Genomic DNA, 22999 nt, shown 5'->3' with positions numbered 1-22999 from the left:
CCCTAGCAGCCAATGGGAGCCCGGGGCGGTGCAGGCCAGCCCAATTCCCGCAGCCTCCGCGGAGAGTGGGCGGGCTTGCCGGCTGTAGCGGTAGCTCTCGCCTGCGGGTGGTCCTGCCCGCAAGGCAAGCGGCGGCGCACCAGCGACCAGGTGAGGGGGGCCAGACACAAAGGGGTGGCGGGCCCGAAGGGCTGAGTTGGGGTTGGGGTGCTGCATTCTGGGTCGCAGAGCTTCTCTGAGGGAATTGGCCCCAGGTTTTGCCCGGGATGTCATGGGACCCCTCTCTAGCAGATCCTCCCCACAAGCTTAGGAGAGGTCTATACAACCTCTTTAGACCCAGAGTCGCAGCCTGGAGCCCAGGGGTGTCTGGGGGCCCTCCTCGGCCGCAGCTGTCTAAGGTCCACGCCCCCCTTCAACCCCACCACCTCAGGCCACCCCCATGCCTACATATGCATGAGAGAGGTGATGCCATGAACTATCTGGACCTCTTTTGTCTCATACCGCTTGAAGCCCAAGGGCCCGCAGTAATCCCAACTCCACTCTCAGCCTCTACTGAGGACTGGGGACGAGAGTAGATAACTCAGCTGCGAGCAGGAATGAGGGATGAAAGTTTCCCACCAGACTTGTATAGTCAGTGACAGTCCACAATGGTGCCTGGACAGGGCAGTTCTCTGGCCTGGGGTGAGACAGGAGGGGAGCCTAAGGCATGGGAGGGCAGGATGCTTAAACCAACTGGGAGGGGTGGAAGTTCTGGGGGAAGCAGAGGAAACATTTACACCCCTCCCTTGTCCTTGCTCTCCCTGTCCAGGCCTGGAGCTCACACTTCTGAGAGGCAGCGCAAGCGAGGGCCTCCACGTTGCTTATACCCCAGCCTGGCACAGAGGCTCATGGAGCTGGAAGCACGCAGGGCTGGTCTCTCCAGGGCTAGCAGATTCCTTCTGGACCCGTAGGGTGTTGTCCCAGCCCAGCCACCATGGCACACAGCTTCGCAGTGGGCTTTGACCCACTGGGCCTAGGAGACCTACGCTCCGGCTCTCTGAGCTCCCTCTCCTCTCGAGGCCACCTAGGCAAGGACTCAGGCTCCACCGCAACGCGATACCTGCTAAAGAAGCAGCAGCGGCTGCTAAACGGGCCCCCCCGTGGAATCCGAGCCTCATCACCCATGGGACGCGTCATTCTCATCAACTCCCCCATCGAAGGTAGGGGCGGGGCCCAGCCACTGGCCTCAGTTGGGAAGGGTGGGGGTAGGGAACAGTGGGAACTCAGCAGGAGGAGGCAGAGCCAGTACGAGTGGGGGAATTCAAGAGATAGGAGTCACAGGGAGGTGTCAGGCCACCTGGGAACCCATACACTCTTCCTCACCTGCCCTTGGCCTCTCCCCAGGCCAATCCTGCAGGGCCCCAGGGTCGGAGGAGGGAGATAAGGCCCTGGCAGCAGGGAAGGACATGTGTGTGGTCTGCTAGCTCCAGGTGGGCAAGGCAGGGGATTGAACTGGCCTCTTCCTCCCATGGACTCTGCCTTTCTCCAGATCCATTTGTGTGTACTTCTGAGGGGTGGGGCAGAATGGAGGAGTACATCTTCCATCCACCAGTCCATTGTGTGACAAGCTCTGTGCTGGGCTTCCAGGAGTCAGTTCCCAAGCGGGTAGACAGCATTCAGGGCTTCAGCGCAGAAGGAGGGGAAAGAAGGCAGCGCAGCAAATGTTCAGAAAAGGAGGGTTGAGGGTGGGGAGGGAGCTCCCTCAGGGAGGGGGAGACCTAAGCTTATGTAGTTGCTTAATGCCGCTTCGAGGAGCACCAATTCTATACCAGCCCTGGGGAGGTGTTGCAGGGGACCGAGAGAGAGAGATCAGGCTTCATCTTCACCTTCCAGAGATCTCCAGTGTAGCAGGACAGAGCGATAAGAACAGCTGGTGGCAGGGATGAGCTATCACCAACAAAGGCTGGAAGTGAAAAGCATGGAGCATGGTGGGTGGGCACTTAGGAGCCAGGCTGGCTGCAGTGACAGATGTGAGGCGACCAAGAGCTGGTGAGCAAGACAGGACCTTGAAAGCCAGGGGCGGCGCTAGGCCCCCTGGGCCTGGGCTTTCTGTGGGCAGGACCAGATTAATATCTCCAGCTCCTCTCCTCTTTCTCAGCCAGCAGCGCTCCCCTGGCTGGATCCCAGCCTGGACCGTTCAGGCCCTGCTCCTCCCTCTCTGACCCAGCAGGGCATCTCTGTGCCCCTCCCCAGGCCAATGGAGCAGGGCTGGGGGGTGGAGAGGAACATGTTGCTCAGGGAGCCAGCTTTCCTCCCCCAGTGGCCTGGCACACTCACCCCTGTCACCCACCGGTCTATGCCTCACCCTCTGGTGAGCAGCAGGGTACTGCTGAGGGTCACCACTGTCATTCTGGTCAGGGAGCAGAAGTCTCCAGAGGAGCTAGGAGACATTGGGGAAAAGGGAGGCAGGCATCGCATCGCTGCCTTTATTAGCCCCATTCTATTAAAAGAACTATGCTATACTCCTCTCCAATAGACTCTCTTTCTCTTTCTCTCTCTGTCTCCCCCTACCCCTTGCCCATGTATGATGCAAGGGCTGTTTATACTTTCCCTGTTTTTTTTTTTTTGTTTGTTTGTTTTTTTAAGAGGGAAAGGGTCTTGCTCTGTTGCCCACCTAAGCTGAAGTGCAGTGCAGTGGTGTGATCACAGCTCACTGAAGGCTCAAACTCCAGGGCTCAGGTGATCCTCCAGCCTCAGCCTCCTGAGTAGCCAGAACTACAGGCATGCACCACCAAACCTGGCTAATTTTATTATTTTTTTTTTTGTAGACACAGGGTTTCACCATATTGCCCAGGCTGGTCTAGAACTCCTAGGCTTAAGCGATCCTCTGGCCTCAGCCTCCCAAAGTGTTTGGATTATAGGCGTGAGCCACTGTGCCTGGCCTATACTGTCCTTCTAAAGATGCTCTTCCAGGAGTTTCATGATTGCTTTCTCCCCTGCCTCCTGCTAGTGCCACTGTGCAGCCAAGGAAGCAGCATCTCCTAGCAAGTGAGAGACTGGGGGGTTGCTCTGACCACTTGGCCTCTACCCTGACTAGGCTGAGACTCTCTGAGCTCAGAATTCTCGCCTTTGCCTGAGCACAGACAGCTCCCAAGTCTCCACAGCCTGGAACCCTGCCCCATGTTATTATTTAGATCACTCCGAGGGAGTAAAGTAGATGATAAGGAATAAACAGTGGGAAGGGGAACATTGCCACCTACATCAGCCCCACCGGGTCCCACCAGCTCCTTCAACTCAACTGGTCCCAGAGAAAATGCATTACCTTTAATCCAGGAAAGCATTACCTTTAATGCATTTCTCCTCATTCTCCTCATTTGTCCATCCATCCATCCATCCACCCACCACCCATCCATTTATTCTTTCACTTATTTAAAAAAAAAAAAAAAACTTATCAAATACCAAGCACTGTGCAACGTATTGGAGACACTCTAGAAGAGAATTACAAAGACCCTACCACGATTGAGCTTACAGTCTAGTGAAAACAGAGAAATAACACAAATAAGCGAACAATGACAAAGGATGGGAAGGGTCAGAAGGTGATCATTTGATGATATGATAGAATAGTGCTTCTCAAACTTTAGATGCCTCAGAATTGCTGGAAAGCTTCATTCAGGGATAGATGGCAGTGCTCAGTCCCAGAGCTTCTGGTTCAGAGGGTCTGCGGTAAAGCAAAACAATTTCCATTTTTTAGCAAGTTCTCAGACCCCCTGACACTACTGATCCAGCACCACGCTTTGAGAAGCCCTATAAGAGGGACTCACTGGCAGGAGGGGTAGGGCGCTCCAGGAAGCCTTCGCTGAGAAAGTGGGGCTTGAGCCAGGAGGGGAATGAGGAAAAAGAGCTGGCCTTCTAAAGGCCTTGGCAGGAGCACTGCAGGCAGAGGGGCGCTGGAGGGGCTTGGCCTCCATGAAGAACAGGAAGGTCAGTGTGGCCAGAGCTCAGTGAGGGAGGGGAGGGTGGCTGGAAGGGAGGGGGGATGCATGGGGAGGGGAGAGCCCAGGCAGGGCCTTATAGGGCATGGTGAGGAAACTGGAGGTCTAGAAGCAGGATCAGGTGTTGACGTTTTGAATCAGGGAAAAGCTATTATCTAATGTAAAAGCTGACTCTGGGTACTGTATAGAGAATAGCTAAAGGGGGCAAGAGTGGAAGCAGGCATAGAGCCGGGGCTGCAATGGGGTGCCTGGGGGAGAGGCTGGGGCAGGGCAGGTGAAGAAGCTTCCCTCCTTGCAGGGCCCAAGCTCCCGGAAAACCTCAGATTTCACATCCCCTGACCCAGGGCCCTAGGGAGGCCACAGTGAGGCCCTGAGGAGACAGCGTTGGGAGCAAGGGAGCAAAAGGCTCCTTGGCTAAGGCTGAAAGGCTCCTGACATCTGTGTAATCTCATCAGCTGGGAAACCCCTGCCCCCAGGTCTGTCTTGCGCCACCCCTGCCCACAGGCTCCCCTTAGGGATTTCCTTCTGAGCTGCCCTGGCCGTGCACTGTAACCTGACTTCTCTTAGATCAAATTGAAGTGTGTATGTGTGTGTGTGTGTGTGTGTGTGTGGGTGTGTGTGTGATTTCTCCCTGTTAAGAAACACCTCTAGAGTAACTCTTACCCAAGAAGAAATCTCAGCTTCTCCCCTGGGATCCAACTTACCCCTCCAGCCTTCTCGCTTTTCTGTAACTGGAAGGTCTCCTCAAGGGCTCACAGCTGAGCCTCACTGGCTCCTTCCCCTTTGTCAGTACCCCCACCCCCCAACCCATCCAAATCCCACCCATCAGACTCCTTAAAGAAACCTTACCTGGGCCGGGCACAGTGGCTCACGCCTGTAATCCCAGCACTTTGGGAGGCCGAGGCAGATGCATCACTTGAGGTCAACAGTTTGAGACCAACTTGGCCAACACAGTGAAACCCCATCTCTACTAAAAATACAAAAATACCAAAAAAAAAAACGAAAAAATTAGCCGAGCATGGTGGTGGGCGCCAGCAGTCCCAGCTATTCAGGAGGCTGAGACAGGAGAATCACTTAAACCCAGGAGGCAGAGATTGCGGTGAGCTGAGATCATGCCTCTGCACTCCACCTGGGCGACAGAGTGAGACTCCCATTTCAAAAAAAAAAAAAAAGAAAAGAAAAGGAATCTTACGTGACAGCTTCAGCCTCTAGGAACCCCCTTCCCCGCTACTTTCCCCAGTGTGATGAAGAGGGCTGCCTTGGGCACATACATACTGCAGTGTGGTGTGGTTTGGGGTTTCTTTCTCCATGTAGCCAGGTAGTTCCTAGAACCCTGGCTTTCAGAATCAAAGAGTCTAAGAGATGGAAGGGGCCTCAGGGATTCCAGACAGGGATTTTCTGGGCCTCAGCTTGTGTGCCTCCAAAGATGGGAAGCTCACTATCTGTCCTAGAAAACCCCTTTGATTTCAAGGCCATGGTGGTGGTTCACTCCTATAATCCCAGCACTTTGGGAGGCCAAGGTAGGCGGATCACAAGGTTAGGAGTTCAAGACCAGCCTGGCCAACATGGTGAAAGCCCATCTCTACTAAAACTACAAAAATTAGCCGGGTGTGGTGGTACACGCCTGTAATCCCAGCTACTTGGGACGCTGAGGCAGGAGAATCACCTTGAACCCAGGAGGCGGAGGTTACAGTGAGCTGAGATGGCGGCACTGCACTCTAGCCTGGGTGACAGAGCAAGACTTTGTCTTGAGGAAAAAAAAGAAAGAAAACCCATTTCATTTCCAACAGCTGAATGTTTTAGAGTTTTTTCTTACAAAATCTGCCTCTGTCTAATTCCACTGTGTCGGCAAGAGTACTGCAGGCAGGTTCTGTCTTCTGGCTCACACAGCCAAAAATATCTAATGCTTTCCACAGGGTAGTCCTACAACCATTTGAAGATAGAGCTAATACACGAATTTAGGCTGCAAGCTGATGAGGCCAGACACCCTCAACTGTGCCCCATAGAACAGAATCTTGAAACTTCTTGTCTGTCCATCTGACCCTCAAAGAAACAGAATTGTTTATTAATTTGGCTTACCCCAGGCCCATGGGCATGTGAAGCTCAGTAAGCATTGATACACACACACACACACACACACACACACACACACACACACAATTAGGCAGGAAGGAGAACAGCTTATTTTTTTACTCTGTCACCCACGCTGGAGTGCAGTGGTGTGAACACAGCTTATTGCAGCCTCGACCTCCTGGCCTCCTGCCTCAGTCTTCCATGTAGCTGGGACCACAGGCATACACCACTATAGCTGGCTAGCGAACAGTGTCTTTAGCATAGAGTTCTGTCCCACTAACCTCATCTTCTTCCATACCCTCCTGTTCCATGGTCTCAAAATCACTCAGAGGGGGCAAGACATGTGGCTCACACCTGGAATCCCAGCACTTTGGGAGGCCAAGGTGGAAGAATTGCTTGAAGCCAGGGGTTTGAGGCCAGTCTGGGCAACAACGTGAGACCCTGCCTCTACAAAAAAAAATTAAAACAAATCCAGGCACAGTGGTGTGTGCCTGTGGGCCTACTGGGAAAGCTGGTCCAGGAATTTGCGGCTGCAGTGAGCCATTATCACAGGACTGTACTATAGCTTGGATGACAGAGCAAGACCCTGTTTCTTTAAAAAAAAAAAAAAAAAAAAAAAAAAAAATCACCCGGAGGAGACTTAGAAATAGACTGTCCTCCCCCACTGCATTTAGGGCCCTATGTGCCTGTATGACTGTGCCCAGCAACCCAGCCTTTGCAGGCCCCAAGTTGGGGAACCCAGGGGCCCTCTGCACCCAGAATGAATATGGGGGCATCCCTAAATCCCTGTCCCTGCAGCCAACAGTGATGAAAGCGACATCATCCATTCAGTCCGGGTGGAGAAGAGTCCAGCAGGGAGGCTGGGCTTCAGCGTTCGAGGGGGCTCAGAGCACGGCCTGGGCATCTTCGTCAGCAAAGTGGAGGAAGGCAGCAGGGCAGGTAAGCAGAACCCCCAGGATCAAGTCCAGGCTTAGGATGTGACTCAAACCTCAGAATGGCAGGCAATGCTGCTGTCAGGGACAGAGGGAAGAGTCCTCAGCTCTGGAGGGCCGGATTGATGGGGGGACAGGGCCCACCCTCAGGGCAGAATGGTTTAAGAGACAGATACCTTGGCACTGGGAACACTCAGAGCCCCTGCTCTGACGATCCCCACTCTGATCGAGGAGCTCAGTTTGACCCCAGGGAGCTTCATCTGATGGGGGAGGCTCAGCCCGATCCTGGGGACCCTTCTCCCAAGTGCCCCATGCCAGCCACTCCCATCCTGTGCTGCAGAGCGGGCTGGCCTGTGCGTGGGAGACAAGATCACGGAGGTGAATGGGCTGAGCCTGGAGAGCACCACCATGGGTAGTGCCGTGAAGGTGCTGACCGGCAGCAGCTGCCTGCACATGATGGTGCGGCGCATGGGCCGCGTGCCGGGCATCAAATTCTCCAAGGAGAAGACCACGTGGTGAGCAGCAACTCCCTCATCCTGGCCCTGGCCTTGCCCCAGCCCACCCCAGCCCTAACACCACCCAAAACCCACTGGTGGGAGAGGCTTCTGCTCCTCCTGCTCACTGGCACAGGAAACGCAGGGTATCCCAAGTCCTGACCTCAAATAAGGAGAGGCAAGCCTCTCCCCTGCCCTCCTCCAATAGCCCTGCTCCCACATTGCTGCTGCTGCTGCTGCTGTGAAACCCAGGGAAAAATACTACCTCCCCACAGGGATGCTGGAAGGATTAGAAATGGGGCCTAGCCTGGGCAGCATAGCGAGACCCCTTCTCTAAAAAAAAACCAGCATGGTGGGCGTGTGCCTGTTGTCCCATCCACTCAAGAGGCTGAGGTAGAAGGACTGCTTGAGCCCAGGAGGTTGAGGCTGCAGTGAGCCATGATCACACCACTGCATTCCAGCCTGGGTGGACAGAGCAAGACCCTGTCTCAGAAAAACAAAAACCAACACAAAAAGGAATGGGCCTGTAACATTGCAGCTGCTCAATAAAAAGAGGTGATTAGGCTGGTTTCCCAGCTAATGAACCTATGTCCCACCGAAGATCTCAGGTGTGGGGAGTCCCCCAAAGGCAAGCCCCGCTTTCCCTGAAGTTGGCAGAGCTGCTGGGAGGGTGGTGGGTGGCAACGGATGGAGAACCCAGCCTGAGGGTCCCCTGCTGTTGTCCAGGGTGGATGTGGTGAATCAGCGCCTGGTAGTGGAGAAGTGCGGTTCGACACCGTCTGACAGCAGCTCAGAGGATGGCATCCGGCGCATTGTCCACCTCTACACAACCTCCGACGACTTCTGCCTGGGCTTCAACATCCGCGGGGGCAAGGAGTTTGGCCTGGGCATCTACGTGTCCAAGTGAGGGCGAGGCAGGAAGTGTCTCAGGGTAGAACTGAGAATGTGGCCTAGAGTGGGGCCCAGGCTGGGACGTGGGGATGGTCAGCAAGTGAGCCTGGCCAACCACTTGTCTCAGTGAGGGTCTGGGAGTGGGGCAGGAGGCCCCAGTAGGAGGGTCAAGGAGCCTGACTGGGGCAATCTTGTGTCAAGAGAAGGGGGTCTGGAGCAAGTGAGGGAGGGCAGACCAGGGCCCATCAGACTGATGCCTGATCCCTGTCTGGCCCCAGGGTGGACCATGGTGGGCTGGCCGAGGAGAATGGCATCAAGGTGGGGGACCAGGTCCTGGCAGCCAACGGCATCAGGTTTGATGACATCAGCCACAGCCAGGCCGTGGAGGTGCTAAAGGGCCAAACACACATCATGCTGACCATCAAGGTGGGCAGAACTGTGGGGGTCGGGAGAGGCCAGGCTAGAGGAGGGGCTCCCCAGTCCACCCTAGTTCTTAGTTATGCCCACTGCCCTGCAATTGATGACATTCCCACAGCCACTAGAAGGAAGGCAGGCATTGTTCTCACCCCTATTTTGAAGAAGAAACTGAGGTTCAGAGAGGCACAGCAACTCATGAACAGGTCACTTCTTCAGTGACTGGACCTGGTTCCAGTTCTACTCCCCACAGTGCTAGAGGGGTGCCCTTTCTTATGAAGGGTAGAGGCCTTGGGTTGAAAGGAACAAATATCCGGCCCAGAAGGGAGGGGTGGTGGCTATGGCTTTGGGCAGGACCTGAGTGATGGGCATCCCCAGGGCATAGAGCAAGGAGGGCTGGGCTGGGGCCAGAGGTTGGATTTCACAGGAGTCGGCTGGATTCATTATTCATGTGGGTCTCACACTTGTCTGAAGATCAAGTCTTCTCACTCTGGCTCCCGGAGGAGTGCGAGCCCAACCCCAGCCCCTGCTCCACCCTTCTGCTTCCCCAAGCCTTCACCTGTGTGGTCACTGGGTGCCTCCTCTGCTGCCCTCCCCCACCCATTTCCACCTTTCACCCATTCCATGTTTCCTTTTCCTCCCTCTCAGATTATCCCAAAATACCTCTCCTCACTCTCACTCTGCGCCCCATTCATTCAGCATTTTTTTTTTTTTTTTTTTTTTTTTGAGATGGAGTTTCGTTCTTGTTGCCCAGGCTGGAGTGCAATGGTGCAATCTTGGCTCACCGCAACCTCTGCCTCCCAGGTTCAAGCAATTCTCCTGCCTCAGCCTCCCATGTAGTTGGGATCATAGGCATGCACCACCATACCCAGCTAACTTTGTATTTTTAGCAGAGATGGGGTTTCTCCATGTTGGTCAGGCTGGTCTCAAACTCCCAACCTCAGGTGATCCACCCGCCTCGGCCTCCCAAAGTGCTGAGATTACAGGCGTGAGCCACTGTACCCAGACATTCAATAATTTTTGAGCACCCGCTATGTGCCAGCCACTATGCCAAATACTGGGGCTACAATAGTGAACAGGACAGATGAGTTCTCTGCTACTGGAAGGAGACAGACCAATCAACTAGATGCTTGCAGATGGTGACACATGCACTAAGAAAATTAACAGAGAGATGAAATGGAGTCATTCAGGAAGCCCCTGTATCTCGGGCTCAGGGCAGGCCTCCAGGCAGAGTGAACAGCAGGTGCAAAGGCCCTGAGAGACAAAGGAACTTGGCGTGTTCACAAAGAAAGTGGCCTATGTGGCCAGAGCATGATGAATTTGGAGGAGAGAAATGAAGTTGAAAGTTTACTCCCATCCTGTCACCCTGCCACATTCTCACTCTCCCTTCTCACTGCTCCCTCTTCCCTCCTGTGCCCATCATGCCCTCTCCAGGAGACCGGCCGGTACCCTGCCTACAAGGAGATGGTTTCTGAGTACTGCTGGCTGGACCGTCGTAAGTGACTGAGATCTCCAAGATTGGAGGAGAAGGGCTGAGGCCTGAGGGTGGGGCCAGGATCTCTGAAGAAGAAAAGGGCCAGGTGCGGTGGTTCCCGCCTGTAATCCCAGCACTTTGGGAGGCCAAGGTGGGAGGATTGCTTGAGCACAGGAGTTTGAGACCAATCTGGGCAATATGGGGAGACCTCTTCTCTACAAATAACAGTTTAAAAATTAACTGGAGAGGTGGTGAGGGCCTGTGGTCTGTGCTACTCGGGAGGCTGAGGCGGGAGAATTGCCTGAGCCCAGGAGTTTGAGGCTGCGGTGAGCTGTTGTATTACTGCACTCCAGCCTGGGCGACACAGTGAGAAACTGTCTCAAAAACAACAACAAAACAAAGCCAGGTGTGGCGACTTACACCTGTCATCTCAACACTTTGGGAGGCTGAGGTGGGTGGATCAGCTGAGGTCAGGTGTTCAAGACCAGCCTGGCCAACATGATGAAACCCCATCTCTACTGAAAATACAAAAATTAGCTGGGTGTGGTGGTACATGCCTATAATCCCAGCTACTCGGGAAGCTGAGGCACAAGACTCACTTGAACCCAGGAAGTAGAGGTTGCAGTGAGCCGAGAATCACTTGAACCTGGGAGGCGGAGGCTGCAAGGAGCCAAGATTACACCATTGCACTCCAGCCCAGGCAACAAGAGCAAAACTCTGTCTAAAAAAAAAAAAAGAAAGAAAGAAAGAAAGAAAGAAAGAAAAGAAAAGAAATAGGTATTATTACCCCCATTTTACTCATGAGGAAACTGAGGCTCTCAGGGATGAGTGGGGACTCAGCCGGTAAGCGGTGGTGTGGGAATCACTGCACTCCAGCCTGGGCCATAGAATGAATGAGACTCTGACTCAAAAAAAAAGTAAGAAAAGGGCAGGAACCAAGACCCTTCACACAGTCCAGAGCTATTTCTGGGCTTCCCTCAGAATCTGCGGATTCAATGCAGGCTCTCCTAGGGTCTGGGGTCTCAGTGGATGATTCAAGAAGTGACATGCCCAAGGTCAGTGGCAACGTTTTGGAGCAGCGGGTTCCCTACCACTGAGGTTCTAACCCAGGCTGCTGGTTGGCCCTGCCTCCTCCAGCCCTGCCTCCTCCAGAACAAGGGTGGTCTGCAAGCGCGGCAGGACCCTGAAGCAAGCCCGCTGACCCCTGGCTTCCCCACTCCCTGCAGTGAGCAACGGGGTGCTGCAGCAGCTGTCCCCGGCCTCCGCGAGCAGCTCCAGCGTCTCCTCGTGCGCCTCCAGCGCCCCCTACAGCTCGGGCTCCCAGCCGTCGGACCGCATAGACTTCTGCCTGGGACCGGAGGAGCCCGGCGGCCGCGGCCCAGGCTGGGGGCGGGCGGACACAGCTATGCAGACGGAGCCTGATGCGGGGGGCCGGGTGGAGACCTGGTGCAGCGTGCGGCCCACCGTCATCCTCAGAGACACCGCCATCCGCTCAGACGGACCCCCGCCCGGCCGCCGCCTTGATTCTGCGCTCTCTGAGTCCCCCAAGACGGCTTTGCTGCTGGCCCTCAGCCGACCCCGGCCCCCTATCACGCGCTCCCAGAGCCACCTGACCTTGTGGGGTACGTGGGGGATGGGTGGCTGCTGCTCTTTCTACAGCCTCTGCTCCAAAACCTGCCTCACACCCGGGCTCAAACCTCCGTTTGCCCCAGGCCTTGACCCAGCCCCTGCCCAATCCAAGCTCCAGGCTGCTCAGACCCTGCTCTGGGCTCCGCTTTAAATTAGCCCTGGACCCCACACTCACCCTTAGTCTCAGCTCCTGGTCGTATCAGTTTGTTCCCCCAACCAGCCCTAACCCCAGCCCCTGGATCCTGGAGTTCCCTGGCCTATTCACACACACACACTTGCTCACACACACGTGCTTCTCCAGCTGGCCCTCAAGGGAAATTCCTTACATAGCCACAGCTGCGCGTGGGGGAAAAGGTCAGAAAGTCAGAAGAGGAACCCCACTCCCACTCCACGACCGCCCCCGCCTCTCCCTTCTCTCTGCCCCTCCCACACCCCTGCCCCTCGTCCTTTCCTTCTGCCCACCCCTCCAGCCCCCCTGGTTGCTCCCTCATGTCTGCAGAGGAGAAGAAGCTGCGGAAGAAGAAGTCGGGGTCCCCTGGGGAGAAGGGTGCCCTGCAGCGCTCCAAGACACTGATGAACCTCTTCTTCAAGGGAGGGCGGCAGGGGAGGCTAGCAGGGGATGGGCGCAAAGAGGCCTGGGCACTGGACAGCGGGAGCCCTGCCAAAGCCTGCCCTCGCCTGGACACAGAGAAAGGTAAGTAATGGGTGGATCAGACAGGAAGACAGGGTCAAGCCCACTGGCTTCGGCATCCAGGAGTTCTGGGTTGAGATTCCCACACCACCTCTTACCTGCTGAGTCCCCACTCAACCCCTGAGAGCCTCAGTTTCCTTCTGAGTAAAATGGGGGTAATACCTGTTTCTTTTCTTTTTCTTTTCTTTCTTTCTTTCTTTTTCTTTTTTTTTTTTTTTTTTTTTTTTGAGACAGAGTTTTGCTCTTGTTGCCCAGGCTGGAGAGCAATGGTGCAATCTTGGCTCATTGCAACCTCCGCCTCCCAGGTTCAAGTGATTCTCCTGCCTCAGCCTCCCAAGTAGCTGGGATTTACAGGCAAGTGCCGCCATGCCCGGCTAATTTTATATTTTTAGTAGAGATGGGGTTTCACCATGTTGGTCAGACTAGCTGGTCTTGAACTCCTGACCTCTAGTGATCCACTTGCCTTGACCTCCCAAAGTGCTGGGATTATAGGCGTGAGCCACCACACCTGGCCAGTAATACCTGTTTCTTTAAGAGTAGTGGGGAGTAAGTGAAACAGTGTTTAGTACATTGTCTGGCATATAGAAAGTGCTCAGAAAATGTAGTGGTCATTGTTATACTGCCTCATCTCCCCATTTTATAGAAAGGAAAACTGATGAATCATAGCATAGCGAGGACATGGGAGAGCTCCCATCAGATCCCTGTCCTCTTGGTGGTGGCAGCAGTAGGGCACACTTTTCCTAGGGCATTTGGCTTCATCTCCCCTGGTATGAGTTCCATTGGCTCAGTCCAGTTCTAGAAGCATCTTTGAGCAAAGCCATTTCTAGATTAGAGAGGGCCGGCAGAAGGGCCTAGCCCAGGGTGTACCCATGTCGGGGTCTGCCAAAGGATACTCACAAAAGGCCCTCTCATCTCTCTGGTGAGTTTCAGAGACTAGACCAAGAATGGATGAGTTAAGACACTTGGAGTTGCACGTGACAGAATCTCAACTCATACTGGCTTTAGAAAGTATTTCTGCCAGACTTAGTGGCATGCGCCCGTAATCCCAACTATTTTGTTTTGTTTTTTTTGAGGCAGCGTCTCGCTCTGTCTCCCAGGCTGGAGTGCAGTGGTGTGATCTTGGCTCACTGCAACCTCTACTTCCCTGGCTCAAGCGATCCTTCCACCTCAGCCTCCCAAAGTGCTGGCATTACAGGTGTGTATCACCATGTCCAGCTATTTTTTTGCATTTTTTGTAGAGATGGAGGTTTTACCATATTGTCCAGCCTAATCTCAAACTCCTGGACTCAAGCGACCTACCCACCTCAGTCTCCAAAAAGTGCTGGGATTACAGGCATGAGCTACCATGCCTGGCCGATCCTAACTACTCTGAAAGCTAAAGCAGGAGGATCGCTTGAGCTCAGGAGTTTAAGACCCTGTCTCTAAAGGAAAAAAAAAAAAAAAGTAAAACTCTCCCATGAGTTGGCTTCGCTATTGTGGGCTTTGCCGCTATTGTGGACTTGGAGGTAAGATGGCCTCTATCGAGTGGCAACCCCAGGAGAAAGCGCTTCTCCTTAAATAGTTCCAGCTGAGATCCTGTGCCATGCAGAATAAATCGCTCTGATGTAGGAGAGAGAGAAAGTGCTTTTGTTCGCCAGTCTGGGTCATGTACCCACCCTGGAGTACATGGGCTAAGAACAGAGTGGGGTAGGTCCCCGGGGAAAATCAGTGTGCTGTTTTCAGAAGTGGGGTGGATGTTGGGTCAACAAAACAACCAGAGGATGAGCAGCTGGACTCTGCTTCACCCAGGGGTGGGATGTTCTGGGGTCTTGAGGTGATAGTACCATGGGAGAGACAATCCCTTCCAGTCAGGGCTGGCTGGCCGGCCGGCCCCTCTCCAGCAGCGCATCTGTCTTCCCACAGCTCCCAGGGCCCTGCCCTCTGCCGCTTCTCCTCCCACCTCTCTGGCCACTCCTCTATCTCCTTCCAAGGCTCCTCTTTCTCCCTCTGTCCCCTGAAGGTAGATATTCCCCCAAGCTCCGGCCCTGAGGTTCCTCCCTCCATACATTTGCTTCCAAATGAATTTGCATAAGCAGCTCTCAGACTGCCCCCTTTCTTGATCCAAAACTGCCCATGATTCCCCACTGCCTGTGAAGGAAGTCCCTAGCCTGCACATGGCCTTCAAGCCCCTAATGGCCAGGCCTCTGGCCTCCCCATCCCAACTACTTCCAGCCTGAATTTTCCATTCCAGCTTGTCCCGAGCCCTCCTGACCCCCAGTTTCAGACTGGGAGCCAGGGCTTACAGCTGAGCCTCTATCTTCTTCATAGCAGGGGGCTTGGGGCCAGTGCAGAAGTTTGTCACCTGGAGACTGAGACGCGGTAATTCATGGATCCCTTTACCAAGGCCTGGTTTACATAGAGCAGCAGATGAGGGTGCATGCTGGGGGCCAGCTAAGTGACTTCGGACTAAACTCAGTCAAGGTCACATGGGGATCAGGCAGCTGGACTGGTACGTATTGGGGGCAGCTGAAAGAATGGGACCAAGCCTACTAGGAAAGATAGGGTGGCAGACAGATACTGGGGTGCATTTTACGAGCTTGTGTTGGGACTCCCAAAGATAGATTTGGGGGTGATGAGGGAGCCTGTTCTGGGGCTCCAATGGGAATAGACTACTATGATGGTGCATGTTCAGGGGCTCTGGGCTAAGACCCCATTAAGAAACAGACTGGTGTAGGATCAGCAAGACAACCAGAGGGTCCGCGTTGGGGGCTGAGGGGCTGGGGTTGGTGCTGCATTGGTGGGCAGGTTGCTGTAGGCAACTATGGTGGTGCATAGAGGCTAGGCTAGGATTCTGCCCCCAGCACCTGGCTCTCGGCTGGCCAGTTTTGGGGCCCAACCCTGCTGGGGAAGTCCCTCTCCCCTCCCCTGATGGCTCTTGGCTCCTTATCACACCCTTTGGCTCCTGCCCTGCAGACCAGGAGAAGGGCCGGGCCCTGCTCTCTGCCAGGTCTGGGAGTCCCACCAGACAGCTGCTCAGTGTGGATGAACAGGTTCAGGCCTGGGAGAGCCGGCGGCCCCTCATTCAGGACCTGGCCCGGAGGCTGCTGACTGATGATGAGGTGCTGGCCATCACCCGCCACTGTTCCCGGGTAAGCCTCCAGCCCATCCGCAGCCCTGGCACATGGTCCCTCGGTCACCCAGCCCATCATTCAGGCCACTGTCCACTGACCGATGTCTGGGTTCGATGCCAGAAGGCTAGTGGTCAGTAAAATCAGAAATCACCCCTGTTACACACACATCCACCAGCTCACAGGAAGAAAAGCTAGACAATCACTAGAACCTAAAACGCCCATGGTGATGAGTCACGTGAAGAGCTGTGAAAAAAAAGAACATGAGAGGGTAACCCAGGAGACATGCTTAGATGGTGTGGGCTGGGAGGCCCTCCCAGAGGAGGTGATATTCAAGCTGGGAAGAGAAGGAGCAGACAGGTGCCGAGTGGGGGAAGTGAGTCCCTGCCTCTGCCCTCTCCCAGCCTCCATCCTTCCCTGCACGCAACCCTCTGCTCCTGGGCCAGCCAGCAAGCCTGGCCTCATGCCAGGTGCCCCCCCCCCGTTGCTCAAGTAAGTAACCCTTTGTATCCCCTACACACCTCAACCCTGCCCCCAACACCTAAACTGTTGTTCTCTGCTCCCTTCCACTTCAAACAGAACCAGAGGGCCCCAAGGTGGGAAGGGAGTCAGATTTGAAGTTGTCTCTAGGGCCCACATGTTGGTGGCTCACTCCTTCCAGGACTGGCAGGTCCTCTGCTGTCCCTGTCTCAGGAAGTCCGGGTGTGTGTGCTGGGCTTGATGTGAGGAGTCTGCACACTGTGTGTGATGGCAAGCTGGGGGGTCTTGGAAAACTGTTTGTGGATTTCCTCACCCCTCACCTTTCTCAAGAGTGGGGCTGTGTTGTATATCTGTGTGGTGTGTGCACTGGCGTGTCTGTGGGGTACCTGGTTTGTGTCGATCTGACTGCATTATTGGGGGGGGGGTGTGTGTGTGTGTGTGTCCATGTATTGTCACCTGGAGACTGAGACATAGTCATTTATGCATCCTGTTACCAAGTCCCATTGGCAGCAGAGCTGCAGATGCAGGTGTGTGCTGGGGGAAGCTAAGGGGCTTTGGGCTAAACTCTGTAGGTGTGACCCTCAGCTCTAAGCACTGAGGCAGCGTGTACCATCCTCCAGTGAGCCTGCAACGCCAGCTCTGGCCACGAGGTGGGGCTCTGCATCTATCTCTTTGGCAGCTCTTTTTCTCTCATTTCTCCTTTTCCCTCTGCCCAAACCTCCCACTGGGCCCCCATACCACCGGCCGAGCTCAACCACTACCCAAACCTGACCCAAGTCCCCCACAGCAAGAGATCAGACCCTCTGCAATGGAGCCCTGGCTGGAGTGATGAGTAAAGTTCTAGTGACTGGGGCATGTAGCCCTGAACTCCAGGCTTCCCCTCTCCCCAAGTAAGCCATCTCTCTACAGCTGCCAGACCAGGAATCAGAAACCCCTCTCTGATTGGCCAGGCACGGTGGCTCACGCCTGTAATCCCAGCACTATGGGAGGCCGATACATGTGGATCACCTGAGGTCAGGGGTTCGAGACCAACCTGGCCAATATGGTGAAACCTCGTCTCTACTAAAAATACAAAAGAGAGCTAGGCATGGTGGCGGGTGCCTCCAGTCCCAGCTGCTGAGGAAGCTGAGGCAGGAGAATCACTTGAACCTGGGAGGGGGAGATTGCAGTGAGCTGAGATCATGCCACTGCACTCCAGCCTGGGCAACAAGAGTGAACTCTGTCTCAAAAAAATAAATAAAAATTTGAAAATGAAGAAGAAGAAAGAAATCCCTCTCTGATTGCTGTCCACTCCCCAACCCACCTGGTGACCCCTTGTTTTTGGCAGAATAGAGTACAAGCTCCCAGCTCTCACATTAGAGATTCTCCCCAGTTCGACTCCCTAACCCACCAACCTCCACTTTCCCGTGGCCACTGCATAGGTTTATAAGGGCTATGACTGCACAGCCTCAGGGATGCTACTCACATAGTCACGGCCTGAGCAGCAGCCCTGCAGGGAGACTCTTCAGGGACCCCATGGCCACATTTAAATCACTATCTGCTTGTTTTTCCACACCACCTTTGCAACATTTTCTTCCCAACTTTTATGCTTTCCCTGTGTCTATCCTCTGAGAGTCAGCGAAAATGCCACCACCTCCATGAAGCCCACTGGGGTCCTCCCACCTTTCTCTGAAACTCCCTGTGCCCCATTGCCCGGGATTTGTAGTTCATTGGGGTATGTGACTCAGCTGCCCCTCGCTCCCACCAGACCCAGTTCCTGAAGAACTGAGACAGGGTCTTTATCGTTGTGCCCCCACGGCCCAATACGGGGCCTGGCACTTAGTGGGTGCCAAAGCCAAGTCCATGGACTTCAAGCGTGTGCACAGATGGGGCTGGTTCTGCACCATGTGTCTCTCCAGAGAAAAGGGAATGTATTGTTGATATGTGTATGTGTGAGTCGCTGTAACTGTGTGTGGTTTGGGGCCACACACATCGTTTGTATCTTATTTATTTCCAGAGGTTTATGAATGACTCACTCTGACCACCAGGGCATGCTCTGTCTCTGGGTCGGTGCCCATAGAAAGTGTTCTATGCGTGCGTGTCCTCGAGTCAGTCTCCCTCTCGCCACGAGGGGGCAGTGTGCCATCCAAGGAGGGTTGGCTCCCAGTGTTTTCAGGTCTTTAGAGTCAGTGGGGTGTGGCTGGTGGCATCCGGGCAGTGCCAGGCAGAAGGGGCTCCACCCCCCGGGAACTGACTGGAGAGGCTTTCTGCAGAGCCGCCCCTTCCCCAAGGCTCCCATTCCAGCCCCGAACAAAGCCTAATTTGTAGGTCTGTGTGCGGACACACGCTGGGACAGCCAGGCACACAGCCTAGTGTTTGGCTCAAATGCCTTCCTTCTGCCTGGGATGTGGGGGTGGGGAGGAGAGTCCACTCCCTGCACATCCTTTTCCGGTACCAAGCAGGCAAGAGTTAGACTTCTTGGGTTCCAGTCCTTATCTGTGTGCCTTTGAGTTAAATCCTTCTCCTCTCTGAGCCTCAGTTTCTGCATCTGTAAAACGGGAATAATTAGTGCCATTTCTCAGGGTGGTTGTTGAGAGATCATATGTAAAAGGCTTAGAAGAGTGTCTGTCCCAAACCTGTTAGCGACGCTGTTGCCCTTGATTGCAGGTCTGTTATGCCTGCAGGCTTCCACCCCGTCACCAAGATCAGACCGCCCTGTGTCCAGCTGGAGGTGGTGGGAGCCTTTCCCACGGGCTGGATGGGTCCCTACATGCGTAGGGGAAACACCTCCATGCCCTGGTGTTCCCTTCACCCAGCTCTGGAAGTCCCCACTGCTGTCTGACCTGTGGTGCCTCTGTCTGCAGTACGTGCACGAGGGAGGCGTGGAGGACCTGGTGAGGCCCCTGCTGGCCATCCTCGACCGGCCCGAGAAGCTGCTGCTGCTGCGGGACATCAGGTGGAGGAGGTTGCAGAGAGGGCTTGGGGGCAGGAAGGGGTCCCTGATTCTGCCCGCCACCCTCCCCACCTCCTGAGGGCTGATTCGCATCCTGGCACCTCCAGAACTGAAACCCTTCCTGCCCCTCCTACCCCTGCCGTCTCACCCTCTCGCAGGAGTGTGGTAGCCCCCACAGACCTGGGCCGCTTCGACAGCATGGTGATGCCTGTGGAGCTGGAGGCTTTTGAGGCACTCAAGAGCAGGGCAGGTCAGCAGTGGGGGGCGGGGGTTCTAGGTCCTGGGGCCTACTGGGGGTGGGAATGGGACCTTGTGGTGGAGAGGACAGCAGAGATTTCGAGAGCCCTTTGAGCTTCCATCCTGGAGCCTGGCGGTGTGCCTTGCTGCTGACCTGGTCGTCTCTCCAACCAGTCCGGCCTCCTGCATTGAGACCAGCCCGGCAGGACACGCCGCCCAAACGTCACCTCATCACCCCTGTGCCTGGTCAGTCGGAGTCCCAGAGCCCAGGGAGGGGCACGCCCTGGGAGATTAGGGAAGGGAGGGTGGACCTTCTACCCCTGTCCCCACGGGGGCAGTTGTGACTTTGAGACACATTGTGTTTCCCTGAAGGAAAGCTCTTGTCCACCAGAGCCATTTTATCTCATCTGCTGGTCACCACCTGTGCTTTTATTTACTTACTCGTTGGTTTGAAACACACTCACTTTTAAAATCTTGTCTCATTCTGTGCAGTAACCTCTGAGAAATCACATTTGGTATGCTAGTCATATTTTTTCTTAGACACATTAAAATAGAACTGTGACGATTCCAATAGGAAGTATTGAAATGCAATTCTAGGCCGGGTGCGGTGGCTGACGCCCGTAATCCCAGCACTTTGGGAGGCCGAGGCAGTGGATTGCTTGAGGTCAAGAGTAGAGACCAACCCGGCCAACATGAGAAACCCCGTCTCTACTAAAAACACAAAAATTAGCTGGGCTTGGTGGTGCATCCCTGTAATCCCAGCTACTCGGGAGGCTGAGGCAGGAGAAACGCTTGAACCCGGGAGGTGGAGGCTACGGTCGCCAAGATCGCGCGACCGCACTCCAGCCTGGGCAACAGGGAGAGGCTCCATCTCAAAAAAAAAAAAACCTGTTTGTCCGCCTCCTGTTGGGTGGGCCGCACTGCAGTAGGGCCTAAGCAAACCCGGGCCTGGCTCCCACAGGCCCCATACAAACCCAGGCAAGGCCTGGGTCCTGGAGAGGGGGCCTGGGTCCTGGAGAGGTGGCCCGAGCTGGGAGGGGAGGAGGGGGCGGCTGACCCTGGCACTCTTCCTCAGACAGCCGCGGAGGCTTCTACCTGCTGCCGGTAAACGGCTACCCGGAGGAGGAAGGTGACGGGGAGCTGCGGGAGCGGCTGGGGGGCCTCAAGGTCTCTCCGAGTGCCTGTGCCCCCCGCCACCCTCATAAAGGGATCGCCCCTCTCCAAGATGTGCCAGTAGATGCCTTTGCCCCCCACCAGAGTGCCTGCACACCCCCTCCCCAGCCACCCCCCGTGGCTCCCCGGCCCCCGCGGCATAACTGGCTGCTGACAGAGCCCCCGAGCCGAGCGGACCCTCTGCAGAGCCAGAGCCCGGGCCGGGCCCAGAGCCGCAGCCGCAGCCGCCAGGGTCGAGGCAAGTCTCCGGGTAGACGCTCCCCGTCCCCGGCGCCTACCCTGGCCCCCAGCATGGCCAATGGGCGCTACCACAAGCCTCGGAAGGCCAGGCCCTCTCTGCCACGACCTCTGGATGGCGAGGCAGCCAAGGTGGGGGCCAGCAGGCCAGGGCCCCCAGAGAATGGAACTGGGGGGATGGCAGAGGAGGCAGCCATGAAGACCCTCAGTGGCGAGCTGAAGACAGTGACACTGTCCAAGATGAAGCAGTCTTTAGGTGAGTCCAGGTGGGCCTGCGCCTGGCAGGGGACACTAGGAAGTCTGGGCCTAGGAAAAGAATCTGGGGAGGATTGTCCAGGCACGGTGGCTCATGTCTGTAATCCCAGCACTTTGGGAGGCTGAGGGGGGCAGATCACTTGAGGTCAGGAGTTCAAGACTAGCCTGGGCTACATAGCGAAATCCTGTTTCCATTAAAAATACAAAACAGTTATCTGGGTGTGGTGTCGGGCACCTATAATCCCAGCTACTCGGGAGCCGAACTGAGATTGCGCCACTGCATTCTAGCCTGGGCTCCTTCTCAAAAAAAAAAAAAAAGGAATCAGGGGTATTGGAGTGTAGTTGGGCGGGGTCCACATTTGAGGAGCTGGGATGTGGAAGATTTTGGAATGAGTTGAGATTTGAGGAGTAACAGAATCTAAGGGTTTGGGAGAAGTTGGGGATTGGGGATGGGATTCTAGGTTTTTTCAGGGAGCTTGCATCGTGGAGTCGGTCTGCCCTCTCACACAGTGGTTCTCCCTGTCACTAGGCATCAGCATTTCTGGGGGCATCGAGTCCAAGGTGCAGCCCATGGTGAAGATAGAGAAGATCTTCCCTGGGGGGGCCGCCTTCCTCAGCGGGGCTCTGCAGGTGGGTGGAGCTCAGCCCACAGCTGGAACGGGGCAGGAGGTGAGGCTGGCCACGCTTAGCTTCCAGCCAGACATGTTTAGCCCAGGTTGTGGGAGGAGGCTTGGGGTGAGGGGGTTCAGGTGAGCAGGATGAACAGGCCTGGGGAAAACTCTGTCCCCTCATGCTAGCCTGAGCCTGAGCCCCAGTGGACAAAGAGCCCTTGTCTATGCCCCACCCTGCCCCCAATGACTCCAGGCACAAAAGTCTCATTGTCCATCCCCTCCACCCAGATGGGGGAGGAGCGTGCTCGAGGGTGGAGGTGAGAAGATTCTGTCTTCAGGTTGGGCGCTGGTGGGGGCTGACATGAGGAGGGAGGGATGTGACTCTCCCTCCCCATCCTAGGCTGGCTTCGAGCTTGTGGCAGTGGATGGAGAGAGTCTGGAGCAGGTGACCCACCAGCGTGCAGTAGACACCATCCGTCGGGCTTATCGAAACAAGGCCCGGGAGCCCATGGAGCTTGTGGTCAGGGTCCCCGGGCCCAGCCCACAGCCCTCACCCTCTGACTCATCAGCCCTTATTGATGGGGGCCCTCCTGCTGACCACTCCCCTGCCCACGTACCCCTTGATGCTGCTCCAGTTCCTGCTCACTGGCTCCTAACCTCCCACCAATCCCCAGACCCCTCCCACTGATGCCAGACTCCTCCAGCCAACTCCCAGCCCAGCCCCCCAGACTCCTGATTCTAAGCCCACATCCTCCCCACACATCCCATGACCCTTCCCCTAACCTGAGATTCTCCCACTGACTGTGGCACCGCTCTACCCCAGGACCTCTCCTACCAGCTCCCTCAGGACTCTTCTCTGGCTCCTGCCCACCCTGCCTCCTCCCAGTGCCACACTGGTAGCCCCCATCTTTCCACTGTCTTCCCTCCTCAGCTGTCACTAAGGCTCTGCCTTAGTTAGTGTCCAAGGACAAGGTGCTAGTGGGCAGCCTGTCACCCACGTTCACCGCTTCCCCATCTCTCAAGCCAGGAATGGGGTCAAGTAACCTGAGGTCTGGAGCTTGGGATTGGTGGGCACTTTCTTACACGCTGGCCCTTACTTTATGAGTCGCCCAAGCCTTCAGGGACACAGACTCTCAGATAGGGCCCTCAAGGGGTCAGTGCATCCATTCCCCAGGCCCGAGCAGCATTCTGTGCAAGGAAAAGGGTGAAAGGTTTTTCTAGTCCTTCAGACCCTGAGAGGCCATTTCATGTTGCGGTCCACTAAGACCTCAGACTTTCCACCGGTCATGTCCTTCCTCCATCACCTTTTCTCCCCGAGCGCTCTATGAGGGGTAGGGGAATAGCCAGCAGATAGAGGGGGTGCGGGTCAAACAAGTTCCTATACTCTTTACCCAGCAC

At 55.4% G+C, this 22999-nt stretch overlaps 1 protein-coding gene across 1 annotated transcript; it reads left to right on the top strand.

Moving 5' to 3' along the window:
* Window positions 1-94: 94 nt before the first annotated feature.
* Window positions 95-22969, top strand: PDZD7 (PDZ domain containing 7). Its single transcript, XM_003922284.4, is given in 18 exon segments — window positions 95-150; window positions 809-1199; window positions 6843-6983; window positions 7317-7491; window positions 8197-8373; window positions 8640-8787; window positions 10210-10270; window positions 11476-11871; window positions 12378-12572; window positions 14877-14927; window positions 15522-15697; window positions 19000-19091; window positions 19247-19338; window positions 19500-19571; window positions 20401-20991; window positions 21520-21620; window positions 22002-22255; window positions 22257-22969. Coding segments are annotated over 17 exon segments (3063 nt in total). The 5' UTR covers window positions 95-150; window positions 809-973; the 3' UTR covers window positions 22372-22969.
* Window positions 22970-22999: the final 30 nt, after the last annotated feature.

The sequence above is a fragment of the Saimiri boliviensis genome, chromosome 12, assembly GCF_048565385.1.
Source record: "Saimiri boliviensis isolate mSaiBol1 chromosome 12, mSaiBol1.pri, whole genome shotgun sequence".
NCBI classification, from domain to species: domain Eukaryota; kingdom Metazoa; phylum Chordata; class Mammalia; order Primates; family Cebidae; genus Saimiri; species Saimiri boliviensis.
This window is presented reverse-complemented; position numbering and strand designations above follow the sequence as displayed.